General features: G+C 34.6%; 1 protein-coding gene across 1 annotated transcript in view; it reads right to left on the reverse strand.

The window, feature by feature from the left end:
- Positions 1-545: 545 nt before the first annotated feature.
- Positions 546-17,602, reverse strand: part of LOC149219642 (uncharacterized) — a 51,173-nt gene continuing 34,116 nt past the window's right edge. Inside the window, exon 4 of the mRNA XM_089386877.1 lies at positions 546-613. Within this exon, the coding sequence (XP_089243003.1) occupies positions 546-613 (68 nt within the window). The remainder of the gene's footprint in view (positions 614-17,602) is intronic.

A 17,602-nucleotide genomic window follows, 5' to 3' on the forward strand; every position in this document is an offset into this window, starting at 1 on the left:
ACCTTCCATCGGATGGGGTAGTGGCGGGTGAGGATGGATATGTCCCGTATACTGGCATGCTTGATGCTGATCCTCTGCTTGCTGTTCCACTTCTTTTCACACAAAATTGCCATTAATGTCAATGAAGACTCGTTATACGGAATCTCTCCAAGCATGGTGATGGCTCTGTTGCTGAGGTTGTTCTTCTCGTTTCTCGAATAGTTATGATCGCCCTTCTTAATGACATGCCGCCTCCAGAAGCTCCACTTTTCTAATTGTCCGATCATTTCATAAAAAGGCTTAGATTTATAACCTCCGTCGGTGTCCTTGTAATCCCGATGCCTGGGCCAAGTGTCATCCCCAATCAAGGATGGGTGGCTTGGATTAGATCTGTTGCTGCCAGCGGTTCGCATGTTTTTTTAATGATTTGGTTATCGAACTCATGCCAGCCTCTGTTTATGATTATATGCCGGTTGTCTGCTCCAATGTTCGCCAGATGGTCAGCCAGCCCATTGGCTTTTCTCCTCACCATCTGGAAGGTCAAGCCTCGCAATTCCATTATGAGTTCAGCAATGCTTTCCATCGCCTTGGCCAACCTCCAATGCCTGGTGGCTTTGCTGATACTCGTTCCTGCCTGTAGGCGTTTAGCCACCAAAAATCCAATCTACTATTCATATAACACTGTCACCTCAAATTTTGTAAGAACCCTGGGTTGATAAACAAAGTTGAGGAGCCCTTGGGAGTTTCATCACTCTTAGTGAAATACTAGGGCTCACCAGGATAAACTATTTATGAAAAAGGAATACTTTAGTCACATGACTAAAAGGTTCTCCTGGGTATTATTTTATGCATTTTTGAGCCCAAGAAAGTAAATGTACGAAAAATAAATCGAGTTATGCCTTCTCTCGACTCGCAAAATTATTAAATAATAATGGACTCGTTAAAGATGATGATATTGAACCACTCTTTATCAAGGTTCATTAAATAAACTCAGAAGGGTTTAGCCAAAGGATCACTAGTACAAAATTTCTAATTAGTTACTAAAAAAATGACTAAAATTTGCATATAAATGACCATTGTTCAATCGATGACCAATAGTAGCTAATTTATAGTATCTGATAACACGACCAACTTTTAGTCGTTTTTAGCTTAGTCGTTGATTGGTTGTCTTAATTTTATCATCTAGTAGTATATTTAGTCATAAATTTGGTCATTAATTTAATCAATAATTTAGTTGTTCATTTCCACAATTAATGACCAAATATACAACAAAATATATTATTATATGATCATCCGAGAGAGCCAACATTGACCAAAATGTTGGTTGTGTTATAAGCTACTGGAAATTAACTACTAATAGTTATATAATCAATAAATGACCAATTAATGACCAAAGAAATATGAATAATTTTTTTCATGTTATAAGATACTATAAATTATCTACAAATAGTCGTATATATGCAAAATTTAGTTCTCATTTTTAGTAAAAAATTAATCATTTTCAGTAGTCATTGATATTTTTTTGTTAGTTTCATATTCATTATATAAATGACTAATTTAGTAGTTTATATTCATTTAATTTATTTCCATTAATAATCATTATAAACAACTAATTTAGTCATATATTCATTTTATTTCTGTTCATAATTCATTAATATAAACTACTAATTTAGTAGTTTTAGATTGATCTTATGTCTTCATTATTAATCAACATAAATTAATTAGTATGATTTTGCGACTAAATTAAAAAAATTTCATACAATGTGCATTGATTCATCTAATATGAAAATGCTAACAATATCAAGTGTAATTATAAATAATTTCAACCCCATAAATTATATTATATGAATTGTCAAGTATTACAATATGAGTTTCCAACTTGACATTGGTTGGAGTAATGTTGTTTCATCACTAGAAAAGAATATCATTGTGCTGCCAAGTCATTGCAGGTGAATTCACCAACTCTGAAGACTTGAACATCAATATTTATGTGTGTCTTATGCAGTTCGTTATTTTTTTAAGGGTATCACTAGATCGTATCTCTTCTCCCTCTTTTTTCATTTGTCTCTCTAGTGTTAGTGTTCTCCTCTTTCTCCAAATCCTGCTCCTTACCATCAATACTGAGTTCCTTTTCTAAAAACGAAAGAGGATACAGTGCAGAATGTAAGACATGAAAGACAATGAACACTAGAATATAAACTAAAGTATATTATAAAGGATTTATATGACATATAACTCAACATCAACAATTTTAAATCCATTCTTACCCATAAAAGCAAGAAAATCGAACAATGTTTCCTTAGTTGAGCGATAGTAGCCACTATTTGGCCAGATGACCTTTATAAACAAATAAACGTCACCATAGAAAAGAACCCCTTAGTAACTTAGCATTCAACCTTCAGGAAGGCCTAGGCACAATCATGCCAACCAAGTTACATGCTAAAAATCTCAAGCTATAAATAACTTGTGAAAACAAATAATTTGAGGTGTGATGTCTAATCCTTGTCATTTTATTCGCAACAAAATTTTGTTCTCTTAACACATGAACTTGGTCAAGTATATAAACAACATGTGCTCAAATAACAACATGAGAGTAAACTTTTCTAATAACCATGAAAATCCTTGAAAACAAAATGGTTAAAAGGATTTTAATCAATATGAGGGAATACTAATTTCATCTTTAAGCTTTGGTTGTTGTTTAAATAGACATGATAGCAAGTATTTTCAATTTCATAGTTAAAATACAAAGCAAAATCAAAATAAACATTCAAAATATAATCAAACAATAAAGCGAGGATATTATGCAATGGACATTACAATTATAAAAAAAAATATTTACCTGTCCATTGATATCTTATCACGCATTCATAAAACATTTTCTTACCTAAAATAACAATGAGGTGAAAGAATCACATCATTAAAAACCATAGGAATACTACTAGAAACATTTCCAAAGTTTATGGTTGAAGTTCCTAAAGGATATCCAACAACAAATTAATCATATCCAAGATGCGATCTCTACATTGTCTCCCCATCATTTTTCCAATCGCATTCCGTATAGCTTGAGCACACCAGAGTCAAATAACAATCAAATGAGAGAATTGACACTTGTTTTTAACTTTTATATCTATAAAATTTGAATATAATTTGTTTTGGGAACATATTAATTCATATTTAAAGCCTTCATGTCATGATAAGGTATCAATCAAGTGGGACATAAAAAAAAAGCAACCTCAATGAGGTCCTCTAACAATTTATACAATATCAATATTTTTCTTGCTATCATATCTTAGATAGAAAAATAAAAAATCTGAAAAAAGAAAAATGCATATATTACATAGCTTAAGACTCTGAATATGGTGTATTCTTAGGTAGATTTTTAAGTTGTCCCTCTGCCTTTACCAAAGTGGATTGTAGCTTGGTTAAACTCTATATCTTTTCATTCAACATCAATTTCTACAAGATAAATGTCACACATTATTCTTTCCCCTTTCTCAACATGCTACATTTGATAAATTGAAAGTCACATAAAAGCAAGAGAAAACCCTTTTCTAACCAAAACAAACAAAAAAACAATGCGTCTAAGAAAACTTCACACCTTAGAAATTACTCTGCCACATTCTTAGACTAAAGATGATCTTATTTGAATCATATTTAGGTCATATTTAATGGGATATTCTTATGTTTACCATGATGTCAATTTGGTGCTAAAATAAATATATAAATCCAGGTTATTATCATTGAAATTCAAGTATAATTCAAAAAAATAATGTCATTCCAAGATATATAGAGAGAAACAACTTCATAATTAGGATTCTCTATTTTAGTTCGGTTTTAGTTAATTTAGTATTTGAATATATAGCTTTCTCGAAGGAAGTGAAATACAAATATGAGAATCGAAATACTCTATGAATTTTTAAGTAATTCATATTATATATCTCTAAAATAGGTAGGTCATCCTTCTCTAGTATTTGATAGAGATTTATTATGTATAGAATAATAATGCATTAACTATCAAACACAATGATGCAATATATTAACCAAGGAAAGAAAATTGATATGGTTGTGGTATTTGTGTGCTCAATGGAAATCCAACAATGGTTTCATTCATTCCTTATCATGAAATAGTATTTAAGACAAATGTCGGTTCAAAAATGAAATTCTGTTACCAATAGGAGATGGTCAAGTTGGGTAAGGAAATGATGAATTTAAGGGCTCAAGATCTAGATCCAATACATAGTTATCCTTGCCACTACAAAATAAAAAATTGTCATCATTTTCTTATCTAGGTAGAAAGAAAAGTGAGTTTATATTTGTGCACTTGTGATAGTATATGAAAAAGAGAGCACTAGTGGACATCAAAGTGTGCCGTCCCATCTTAAAACATATATATTCAGTTGTTGACTATAGTGGAAATCAAATGTAAGACCCACTCAATTTGATATTTACATCACATAAATGTAATGAAATCGTACAATAGAAGCATGCTAACTCATAAACATGAGATGATATAAAATAATAATCGAACATTGTTTCCTACCACATAATTGGCATGAATAAAATTTCCACAGAATCCATCCAAAAAATGAGAACTTATGGAAAAATAACATATCATTATGTTTTTTACCCTCTTTAAAACACATAGCCTCAAGAAGTAGAGGAATCCAAATGTAGCAATATTCCAATTGTGTGGGATATAAAAACATAAATGCCGGAAAAAAGGCCTACCAATTCACGAAATCTCACTCTAAATAATAGAACATGTTGAGGATAGTCATGATGAAAAAAAAGCATGTATGAAGATCAAGCACCTTTAACTTGCACTAAGATTCAGATTCTCCACATTTTATAATTTTATGAAAACAATCAAGAATATCTTGGGTCTACAGTTAAAGGGCTACAGTTTGTCCTTTCCAAAAATTACTCAAAAATTTATATAGTCGAAAGGCTTTCCAAATCCAAATCTCAAAGTTTTACCTATAGATTTGATTGCGCTACTTTGGTATACACATATTTTATTTGGCCTGCATATAATAAATATTTAGGTTTTTTATGATTCCATAGGAACTTACCCATCCTAAAGGTAGGCTAAAACTTGACTTTTTAAAGATAAAGTTCCCTCGAATATTTGTAACATGATTTTTTTCACGCTTGTGAAAAAATATGCAAGTTTCACTGCAAGAAATGAATCTTATAGACATATATCCACAACAGTCATGTTTATCACTTTGGAATACATATAATTTCCCCTACTCATGTGTTTAAATCTTGACACGCGCATGAGCTTGAGAAAGCCTCAACTGGAACTTACGCTTCTAGAAGGACCATGAGAGTGAATCAGGAACATGTCTTAACAGAGGGCCAAATATATCAATTTAAGGACATTCTTTGTGCTTTAACCTTGGAGATAAATCAGATAAAAGTAGCAACGTAGGTTTCTCTAGAAAATGTCGATGCAACTAGCGAGGTAGTTGAGGTACTTATAGAGTCTTTGACTCTAAAGGACATGGCTATTCCAAATAAACTTGCAAGTCTCATGTTAGTTTATTATATTCATCACAATAGTAGTTCTCCTGTGAAAATTTCTTCTACATATAGGACATAGTTTGAAGCAACATTACCTGATATTATGGAAAGCTTTAATGACTTATACTTAAACATCACTAGTCAGATTACTACAGAAGATTTGAGCGATAGAATGATGAAAGCTCTCCAGGTTCAGTTACAATGGTTTCTCTTTTCATATTCTTATGTGAATGGACTCCAAGCTGCCTTTCTTCAATCTAGAAAATTTAGGTGTCCCTCCTTTTCATCAAAATATGTGGAGATGTCCTACCATTGAAGGACCTTGATAGCTCGAAAGCCAATCTTATGGAAATAAGAAATGGATCTGGTCCAAATCAAGGTGTTACTCTCGAGATTGGAGAGGGAGCAGAAACTCAAGAATTATTTAGTATTCCTCTTTTGGAGATTGAAAGATGTTGTTGCAAAAATGGTTTATCTATTTGTGGTGGTAGGGAGGTAATGGTTTCTTGATTATCTATCTTAGAAGAAGAAGAGAAGCATAAGAACCAAGATCAAGATTAGGATGTCAGGTATCAATATAACTTTGCAATTAGAGGGAAGTGTTATCACTCAGAAGTTTTCCTTAGAAGCTATCAAAGAAGGAATCATCTAAGGTAACCACAAACCAATCTTTTAGGCTTAGGTTCTAGCCAACCTAAGTCCAGAGAGGGCTCTCTCTTTATGATTTAGCTTTGTTTTGATTATATTTTAGGCTAGTTCTTAGTGTTCATGGGGGTTTTGATTTTGGATTGAGGTTGGGTGGTGGAATTCTTGGAACAGATGGATGGAGCTAGGTTTTCAAGCCATTGGGCTATGGGGTCAATCAATGGATAGCATAACTAGATCAGATCATTAAAGGGAATGTTCACAGGGCAGGCTAGTAAAGCAAAAGGAAAATCTTTAGGTCTAATGGATGAAATGATTCTAACCAAGGTGAAGGGCACTTAAGAATCCTTGGATTGGGATTAGAATTAAGAAAAGAGGGTGATCATGAATAAAGGGCAATTAAGAATCCTTTGCTATAGACCAGGGGAGAAACTATGGAAGCTAAGGAGCAATTAAGAATTCCCTAACTAAGATAGTTTAGAAAAAAACATTCAGAATGTAAAACAGTCAAGATAAAGTGTATTCAAGCAATTTCTGAAATATCATTCCATGTTATACATTTAGGCTTTAGGTAAACAAACAATATTATGAAGAAACGTAAGAGAAACAGTAGTAAACATGAGAGAATACTTAATTGTATTTTTCTTTACACAAGAATCCTGTAAAATATCTGATCTTTATTCCTTGATCCAACAAGCCAATCCAGTCATTGATACAATAGAACTCTAATTTGAGAGAAAAAGTCTATAGAAATGTCTTCGAATCCACCCTCCATACTTCGAAATGTGAAGTATTTATACAAACAATAATTACAAAATATCTCATAGCAGTTTGAGATTTAATCTAGGGAATAAAATATCCTCATGCACGAAGATAGAGACAAATGTAAAAAAATTTCTTGATGTCCCTTTTTTTATGGCGTTGCTGGTTGTTTCTGTTAAGTCTTAAACCCTTTAAGTTGGTTGCTAGTTGTGGTATTTTCTGCACTAGAATCTACTTTACCTTGATTTCTCAATGATACTCTTTGACTCTATTACTCTTTGACCCTACTTAACTATCTTTCACATGTTTCACCTGGATGCCTTCAGATTTACTATGGTAACTTTCTGATGTAAAACCTTTCATAGTAAATCTGTCATTGTTTCCCACCATTCTGACTCAGGAAATTTCACATTTAACATTCTCCTGTAAATTTCGTTTGCCTCTGTGTACTTTGCAAATTTAGTCTTGGTGAGAAACAAATGCTTCATCTCGTATTCTAAGAAAAAGAGGTTCTCTAATCTATCTTAAAGTACTTTGCCAGTGGGCAAAGCTTTAATGCCTGAGGGATTGGCTTGTTCCTTGGTTAATTTCCCGAGTCTGTCACTAGAGTCCAATTGGGTAACGAGTTTATCATTGATGACCATAGGATTGGGAATGCCTTTGTCCCTCAAAATTTGAAATTTGACCATAAACATATCAATGGCCACCTGCATGTTGTGGCATTTTTGTTCTAAGTTGATCATAAGGTTTCTTTTGGAAGGAACCTTTTTAATCTCTAGGATAGCTTCAGTCCTATCCTCTACACCAAGCTCATGGAGCTCATACCTATTCTTACTGTTTAGGAGGTGGATGACTCGATTTGCATCCTCGGGTTGGTCTCATAATTCCTCCCTTACTTTATGGATAGCCTCAGTGGCTACCTTCACCAACTCAGTTTGTTCAAATATAACTTGAATTGATGGCCAAATATCATTGGCAGAGTCAATGATATTGGCCCAGACCATTTCTTTAGTCTATCCTAGTGGCTTCCGTACTGTCAAATCTTTCTCTAGTACTTTAATTTTCTCACCCATCCTTAGGGCTTTCTGTGTTTCTTCTCTTTGCTAAATTTGGGCATGCTTATAGTCAGTTTCTAAACTTGCCACTTTTTCCTTTAATCTTTTGAGCTCTATAGATTGGATGGACATCTCCTCCATAGCTTTTACCAGTTATGTTGTTTTTATAGTTGAAGTACTTACTTCTGTAGTGGATTGAGTTGTAATTGGTAGTGCTATGGAAGGTGGAGCTGTAGGTGCCAATGATGTTGCCAATGTGGAAGGAATTGTTGTTGTCACTGTGGGGATGGCAGTTGTGGAAGTTGTAGCCAGGTCACTTTGCTTGGACTAAATCAAAATGTCCAACTCCTTCTCTATTTATTTAAGCTGATTATTTAGCTTTAGGACTAGGTCCATAAGCTCTTCATGTCCTTTTTGTGCATCTAAGACTTCCATTGTTTGAGGGTGATGCAGCTGAGGAATTTTGAGCTGCTTCTTCAGGGAAACAATGTCATCATTCTTATTTTAATTAGCTGCTCTATTGCTTTCACATCCTTGGGATCATGTCCCAATCCTATCACTAAGTCCTCTAAGGACTTGATTCTTGTATCTTTGGCCTGTGAAGAGGCCTTCTCCAGCTGAAACTGAGCTGACATATTATTTAAAGAGTTCTGTAGTTGATGGGCTGCTATGGATTTCCCTATCAATGTAGAACAAATCATCTCACATGTTTGTTCATGGAGCTCAATCTAGTCAATGGCATGAATGTCACTTGTCAGTACTTCAAAATCCACTCTTTTAAAATTTGTTGATGCCCTTGGTTGCTAAGTAGTCGGCTTAATGAAGGTCATTTGCATCTTCCCCTCTTTTACACCATAGGCTGACATGATCCTTGTTTGATTGGTAGGGGTCATTTTCAGGTACTCTCCATAGGTCTAGGCTTTCAGCCTCTCATTTCTAGCCTTTATCTCTTTGTATCTCTCTTTGATGTCTTGGTCTTTATCTACTAGCATTCTAAAAGAGGATACCTCAACACTTTGTTGTCTTTCCAACATCTGAGTTTGTGATGTGGAAGGTTCTAGGATGCCTGCAAATGGAGTGGCATGGCTACTCCCATCTCTTTCTGTGCTGGTAACCTCAGCTGTCTCCTTTGTATATTCCTGTTCAGAAATAGGATTTATTCTTTGTCTTTTAGCCTGGCTTGTCTCTGCATAGGCTTGTGATGTTGTTCTTTCTGAAGGAGTGACCCCTTCCCTGTTTCTCTTAAGGATATTCTCCTCATTTAGAGGAGTCTATAAGACTGGTGGGGTACTCATGGTGGCCTCTCGTCTATCTGTTTTCTCTGATTGCTCTAGCTCTTCTTGTGCTTCTCATTTTTCTGGTGCTTCTGACTCTTACTGTAACTGTGATTCTTCCTGGACCTATGAATCTCCTGGCACCTGCAGGAAAGAACCCTCATCAAGCTATTTCTCTAGATAAATTAGTGTATTTTCCAAAGCGAATTCAATACTATCCCTGTCCTCTGAACTGTTTTCCACGCATTCCAATTTGTTGGCATACTTTTCTATTTCAAGGATTCGGTGATGAATATAAGGAGTTATCTTTTTTTTTTCTTCTGTTGCAGATGAAATCCAAGGGATCATATCTCCATATGAAGCTCTGTTTAGATTTAATCTTTGAAGGATTTGGTCTACCTCCTTTCTAGCTTCTCACCTATTACAAATGAAGGGACCTAATTGATCTTTGATATTGAGTTAGGTCTTCTTTTTGGGCTCTGACAAAGTGTACCTCATCTAAATTGATTATCTACCTGTATTACTCCAGACAAAATAACCTTATTGGGAGGTATTTGGGTAATTTATATGGGGCAAACTCACAACCATAAATTATAATCTCAGTGTGGTTTTGGTACAAGTACCAATCCCCCACTTTGGATTGTTTTGAGAGTTGCAAGATCCTCCTTATGTCTAAAATGATTCTTGGAGGAGGACTACCTATTAGTGTGGTCATAATGGGATGTATAAATAGGTGTATGAAGTCTGTATATGAATATGGGGAGTCATATTTATGGGTCAATGGAGTTCAGAAAATTACAGACCTAGGGTGACCTTTTGTGTCTAGCTTCTAAAGAGAAAATGGGAACTTATTAGCTTGGTAGTATAGAAAGAGGTGATACAAAACAGAGGACTACTTGAAGACTCGCTCATTACTCATCCTAAGGAACTGGTCATGCATCCTATCAGCTATAAACTTGGCATAATTATGAATAACAACAGGAGGTTGTCATGGAGTGTATATGGACATGAAAGCCAAGATAATCTCATCTATATACTCACTGGTGGTATAACCTAGGAAACTGGATATGATTGCTACAATGCCTTGGCAAAATGGGGAAAATATGGTATACACATAAGGAGGAGGATCTTTGGGAGTATACTTCTCTTCTACAATGTAGGTTTGGATTATTTGGGCCAATATTGTAGGTCTAAGCTTAGGAAATAAGCCCAATAGATCTCCAATGGAGAGGGGAGTCAAGTTCTGGCTAGGTTGAAGTTGTAGCATATCATTCATTTATTCAGTAGTGATGGTGAAATGTACAGTCTGGTTAGGGGACATCGCTGCTCTTTGGTTGGGGGTATAGTTTCCACGGCAGTAATGGATGATGTCTAGGAAAATGTGAACTTCAAGGAACTGGTAATTAGGCAAATTGGACTCCCAAAAACCAATTTTATCAACGTAGTTCAGGTATCGGTCTCTGTATTCGCAGTAGAGTTTGAGAGGGGATTCATGGACAGAGGTGTCCTTTATCTGGAAATCCTTATCTACCAAGGGGATATGGTCTTGGTATAGATGAGGAGTGGAAATAGGTCTCACATCCATGACAATTTGGGTAGCCATTATCAATTCTTGTGGATTTGAGAATGGGGGAGGTAATTTTCAATATTTTAGGGAAATGGTGGTTCAGTTAGAGTAAGCTTAAATCACTTAAGTTTCTTTAATTAATTTTTTACTTTAACTAACAAACTCAGTAACTGGTTCTGAAATTGAGAGGTTTTCTAGTGAATTATGGCTTAAATACCTGGAATTAAGGAGAGTTGGGTCTAAATAGGGAAACTGGCAACTGCAAATGGTTGAAAAGGTTCTCAGTATGCTTGAGAGCAAACTAGGTGCTTTGTGGCGACTCTAGGGTGCAATTGGACGTAGGTTGACAACTTCGACATTTGTAGGTTCCTGCATGGAGTTTTTTAGTTGAAAAATGATAAAACAAATGACTTGGGGCTTTCTTGGATTTATGCGCAAAATTCAATTTTGGCACGTACAAGCGAATAGTGGTCATTTGTCGCGTAGCGGGGTGAACAGTGGATTTTGGCACATAGCAGGCAGGTAGTAAGTGGTTTCCATCACATCGCTTTTAGGTGTTCAGTGGTATTCGGCGAAGGTTGCCCAATTCCATTCATTGAGTGACACGTAGCCTTGGGGGCCCAAAGGAAAACAACTATTTTTGGACGAGTAATGTTCAGACGTTGGGGCCTGCCCAAAATGGATAAGGGTCATAAGATGTGGAGGGGAGTGGTCGTGCTGTGATCAGGCAATAGAGCTGCATGGAGGGTAGTGGGTAGGCCTAGCGGGTAATAAATCACAACAGTTTGTAGTTAATCAAGGATTAAGGCAAGGTTAAGTCGTCGAGGTCATTAGCAGAGGTTTTAACTGGGTTTATGACGAACTTAATCACGGATTGATTAGTTATTGTGTTTGGGTAGAAAATCATAGTTTATATAATTAAACTAGGGTGAGGTTAATTAATATTGCGGGAGTTAAGTATATACAGGAAAGGGGTTTTTGTTTTGGATTTAATAAATAAATTAGTAATTAGTAAAGTGAGCGGAAAGGGGTACAATACCCTAAGTATATGATATTTCATGTTTTAATGCTTTTTTGGTAATAACATAAAAACTTAGGATATAGTGTTTTTGTGGGTTTTTGATATGAAAATGATTTATGTGGGGGAATAAAGACTTTTCCTAGGTAAAAGTAATTTAACCTTAGGAAAAGAGTATTATTAGGAAAATGAATGAACTGTAGGGGGGAATGAATGTTTATGAGGGGGTTTTAGTACTTGTTGCCTATAAGTCATTGAGTCGAGGGTCCGGTCCCTCCAAAAGTCAGAGAAATGCTCTGAGCCTCATTGACTTAGGGTTTTTTAAGCGTTTTAACTTTATTGTGGGAAATTAGTTAAGTAAAGGTGAAATGAATGAGGGAGGTTAATTAATTGACTTTGATATCCATCTGCATGCTTGATTGCCCATTCACATTTGAAATACATGTTGAAATATGATAAATATGCTTTTTTCTAATCAATCATCATAATTCTGCAACCTTTCATCTACTTACCCATCTACTCATTTTACCATTTTTACTTCTCTTTATTAGGGTGAATTTGAGCTAACAAACCCTTATCAAACATTTTTCATTCTCTTCACAATAGTAAACTAACTAAATCTAACCTTATTACATCCAAGGGTTCAGATTAAACAGTTGAGCTCCTTTTATTTACTCTACCTATCTAATTATCTACCAAGATTAAACAGTTTGGTCATATTTTTATTCTCCATCCATAGACATGAAGTTGAAACATGAAAAATCCAAGTTTAAACATTTTGACTATCATGGATTGTGGCAAAGATTACAAACTGCACACAATCATTTATTATGCAGAAAAGGTAAATAGTAGTGGCATTTTGGCTTGTTCACTTTCATGGTATTTTTCTTTTCTTGGGGTTCATATTTTTCATCTTTTTTGACCTTTTTGTTCATTTTGTCCTTTGATTATTCTTTTAGGACATACCCTCTATACATTTTTTTATTTTTTTTAATATGGAAAACATTTGTAGAAAGCAAAGGTATGTACATATTACATGTTTTAATATTAGACATTCAAAATTATGAATTCTATCCATATAGGAACCTAACAGTGGCTCCACTTGGGGATGGAATTTCTTGGTGAAATGTCAAGAACTTTGTAGACCAATGGCCTTCTGAATTGTTGTGATGTTACCCTGTAATTTTCCCTTTTCATATTTCTACATTATTTCTATTTATGACAGTAAAACTTTTGAAGCTTAGGGCCTTCTCTTTGGGCTTCAACTTCAAACATTACCATCCAATCAACTCTAGACTTTGAAAGTAAAGTATGTACAGATGATTAGTGAAATCAATAACTAGGCTCAATATAGTGTTTGAGAATTCGACCATTCACTGGTCCTCCTTTTGCTTCTGTGCCATCCATTTCTCTAAGGAAGAAATCATTATTACCTCTGAAAGCATAAATAATATATGGGTCTTTCCACAGGAAATCAAATTTCCCATGTTTACCTTTATCTTCTCCCCTTGAGTCCCATTTTAGAACTTTGTCCCTTAGGTAAAACTGTTTTGCCTTAGTCCTTTTATCAAAAGTCTTCTTGATCCTTTCCTACAGAACTTGAGATCTGATGTACACTTCTTCCCTGGTTTGCTGTAAGTGAATTGTTTGGTTGATTCTTCTTTGCATTTCATTTGGTTCAACTTGCAACTCTTGGAGTAGCTTCATCCCTGGTGTTCCGAAGGAAGATGGGAAAACAACTTCCATCCCATAAACTAATTGATAAGTAATAGTACCAATGGATTTCTTTGTGGTTATCCTGTCTGCCCATAAGGCATTTACTAGCTTCTTGTTCTATGTTTTCTTGTTATCTTCCAACAATTTTTGATGATATTTAACAGATTTTTTTTAGGACTTTGCTAGTCCATTTCCTTGTGGGTAATAATCTGTGGAATGGCCCAAGGTTATATGATACTTATTACAGAAATCAATCATTCTTCTAGATTTGGAAGCTGCTGCATTATCGGTGATGATCTTGGTTGGGCACCCAAATCTAGATAGGATGTTGGACTCAAGGAAGGTTATTATAACAGTGTTAGTGGCTTGCCCTGATGGTATGGCTTCTATCCATTTGGTAAAATAATATGTAGGAGTGAGGATCCATATGTATTGGGCAGAGGAGGGTGGGTTGATTTCACCAATGAAGTCAAGAACCCATTATTGAAAAGGTGCTTCACAAGAGATTGGTTTTAAGGGCAAGGGTAAAAGCTTTTTCTTTCCTTCAAAATTTTGACACTTATGACATGAGGTTACAAACTTCTTTACATCAAAAAACAAAGTAGGCTAATAGAAACTAGCTCTAAGAATCTTTTCGGCAGTGGTTTTCCAGTAAATATGTCCTACACAGTCACCTACATGAAACTCTTGTAACACCTTGTCATATTCTTCTTTCAATAAATAGTCAAGAAGGATACCTTCATGATTCCTCCAAAACAAAGCATTGTCAATTATGAAAAATTTTAAAGATTTCATTTTTAAAAATCATCTTTTGGTCCTGGATAATTCAGGAGGATCTCGTAGTTTTTGTAAAACGTATATGATTTCAGCATACCATCGTGATTCAATAGAGGCCTAGCTAATTTGTGGAATCACCATCTTCTCTCCATTATCCATTTCTACATTAAAATTTATATGTAAGGCTTGACAGTTCAATTCAACCATGAGCATGGCTAAACCTTGGCCTTTGATTAACTTTGTTTCTTTGATTTCTAGGTCATATTCTAATATAGTAGCAATCCATTTCCCTCTTTTTCCATATGGACCATCTTGAGTTAGGATATCCTTGACCATTGAATTGGGAACATAGGCTATTATATGAGAATATAAAATGTAAACTCTAAAATATTTGATAGCTTTGACCAAATCAAAGCCTTGCTTTTCCATTATATTGTATTTTAAAGGGGCATCTCTGAGGTCTTTGCTAAAAAAGGCAATAGGTTGTTCATAACCCTCATCATTTTTCTGCAGTATAACTGTAGCAATTGTGTGTTCTGAAGCAAAGGAAAATATAATGAAATCTCTATCAAACTTTGGACTGATCAAAACTGGTGCTTTTGTTAAGGCTAGCTTAATATCTTCAAAGGATTTCTTAGCCTCAATGGTCCATTTTATGGTCCAAACGTTTTTCAACATATTGTTTAATGCCCTATTTAATTTTGCTAAGCTAAAAATAAATCTCGTAAGAAAGTTTACTTTTCCTAAAAAGGCTTGTAATTCCCTAATGCTCCTAGGATGTTGTATCTATAAGATGGCTTCAATTCTTGCAGGATCTATTTGGATACCATATTTAGAGATTATATGGCCTAATAACTTTCCCTCTTCTAACCCAAATACATATTTTTTTGGATTCAAAAAAATTTCATACTTTCTACATTTGATGAAGACCTACCTTAGATGATCTAAATGTTGTTTATCAGATTTTGAGAATATAGTGATATCATCTAAGTATATTAATAAGAAGTCATGAATTTCCTTAGCAAAAGCTATGTCCATGGCTCTTTGGAAAGTGGCCCCTACATTCTTTAATCCAAAAGGCATCTTGACATATATGAATGTGCCCAAAGGAGTAGTAAATGCAGTTTTAGCCTGGTCATCTGAGTGAACTAGAATCTGATTGTAACCAGAAAACACATCCAATAATCAGATTCTTGTTGACCCTATTACCCTTTGTAATATATGATCCATTTTAGGGAGAGGGTAATTTTCTTTGAGTGAAACTTTATTAAGATTCCTAATATCAACACAAAGTCTGATCTCACTAGTTTTCTTCCTTGTTGGCACCAAATTTGAAACCCAATCAAAGAATCTAATTGGTGCTATTATCTTGGCCTCATACATCCTTCAGATTTCCTTTTCAATAGAAGGCAATAGGATGGGATTGATCCTCCTAAGCTTCTGCCTGAAAGGTTTCTAGTTTTCTTTTATGGGGATAGTGTGTTGTATGATGCTGGTGTCATAGGACTTGAGGTCCTCATAACTCCAAGCAAAGACATCTTGGAATTCCTTTAATAGTTCAATGTATTCCCTTTTTTCTGTAGGAGGTAAGGACTTTGAGAGCTTGATCAATTTCAGATTTTCCTTAGTGCCTATATTACACTCCTATATATCAAATTTCAAGGGTTCCATCTTTGGCTTCCTAGGGACATCATTTGAATCAAACAAATCTTCCAAAGGGGTCAATCCTTTGGCCAAAAATTTGTCTTTAAGATTAATGATTTCAAAGTCTTCATTAATTATCTCATCAATTTCAACTTGCTTTAGGTTTTGTACATCAAATTTTGTAAATTTAGTTGGGTGAAATCTATCTATCTTTTCATCTTCTATTTCATTAATTTATATTTTATCTTCAAAATCAGGATCTAATGTCATATCAGTATCTATATTACAATTTACAAATACTTCCTCCAAGGTTAAAAAATTGTTTATCTGTTTGTCATTAGCAAATACTTGTCAGTTTTTCATGTTTTCTGGGACAACGGGTCTTTGCCTTACCTTAGTCATGTACTAATGGTTAGGTTGAAATGGTAACTTACAAGTGCTAGCAAACATTGCTAAACTATGAGCCTGCATATTATGCTTCCTAGTATTACAACAACTTTGGTTTCTAGGAAAGTGTTTAGTATTTCTATAATAGTTCCTCTGTAACAACTTAATATAGGGTATTTGGTCATATCGACAACTTTAATCTGATTTATCACTAATTTAGAGTCTCGCATAATAGAAACTCTTATAGCTCCTAACTTTCTAACTAATTTAAGACCTAAAAGAAGTGCTTCATAATCAGCGATGTTGTTAGTGCATTTGAAATTTAGTCTATAAGCATGGCCCTCTAAGTGATCATTCTCCAGATTATATATCCACAATCTTGCTACTGCTCCTAACTTATTTACTGATCCATCAAATTCAAGGTGCCATAATATCTCATGTTCATAATTTTCACTTTCAGGGGGAAGAAAATTTGTTTGAGGTGTTTTGGTTATATTGTTTATTGGAAATTTCTTGAGTTTGGAAAGTTTCTTTCTTCGTTGTAACTACAATTTATTTTGGCTCCAAAATAATACTATTTGAAGTGGTCTATTGTGTTTGTTCGGCATTATACAAAATGAAAGAATCAATGTCAGAATGCATGGAGTAGATAAGAAAATTTTGAGATCTATCCCGTCTACTCACCACATATTTCATTAAGGTCTCTTTGTACAACATTTTAGGTTGTCTAAAGACTAATATTGTGGCATATGACATGTAAAGCTGCAAAGATCCTTGAAGTTTAGCTCCCCAAGATCTAGATAATAGCATGCCATATTTAGGTGGGATATCAGCGGCTACTATATCGATGAGAATTCTCTTAGTAGGATATTGTACTAAGGAAACAAACGGGTCTTTAATTAATCCTAGACACTTTACTTGACTTGAATCAAATGAAAATAAGTCCTTGTAAGGTCTAGTGATATCCAAGTTTAACTTTTCCATAACTGATTTAGGCATTAAATTGTGTGAAGCCCCTAAATCTAACATTGCATTCTGTAGGATTTTATCATGAATGCTAAGGCTAATATAAAGGGGTGGTATCCCTCCTTCTAGTGGTTTGCCATTAACATCAGGACTGAATATAAGCTCAGGTTGACCATCAAACAAGTTGACAGAGTCTTCATTCTCAAAAAAGTTTAAGGTTTTGTTTATTTGAGACTTATAGGTTTCACTTTTAATCATCTTTGTTAAGGGAACTGAATTTTTCAGT

The sequence above is a fragment of the Pinus tabuliformis genome, chromosome Q, assembly GCF_031772625.1.
Source record: "Pinus tabuliformis cultivar Carrire ecotype Pingquan chromosome Q, CPIR1, whole genome shotgun sequence".
Lineage (NCBI taxonomy): Eukaryota > Viridiplantae > Streptophyta > Pinopsida > Pinales > Pinaceae > Pinus > Pinus tabuliformis.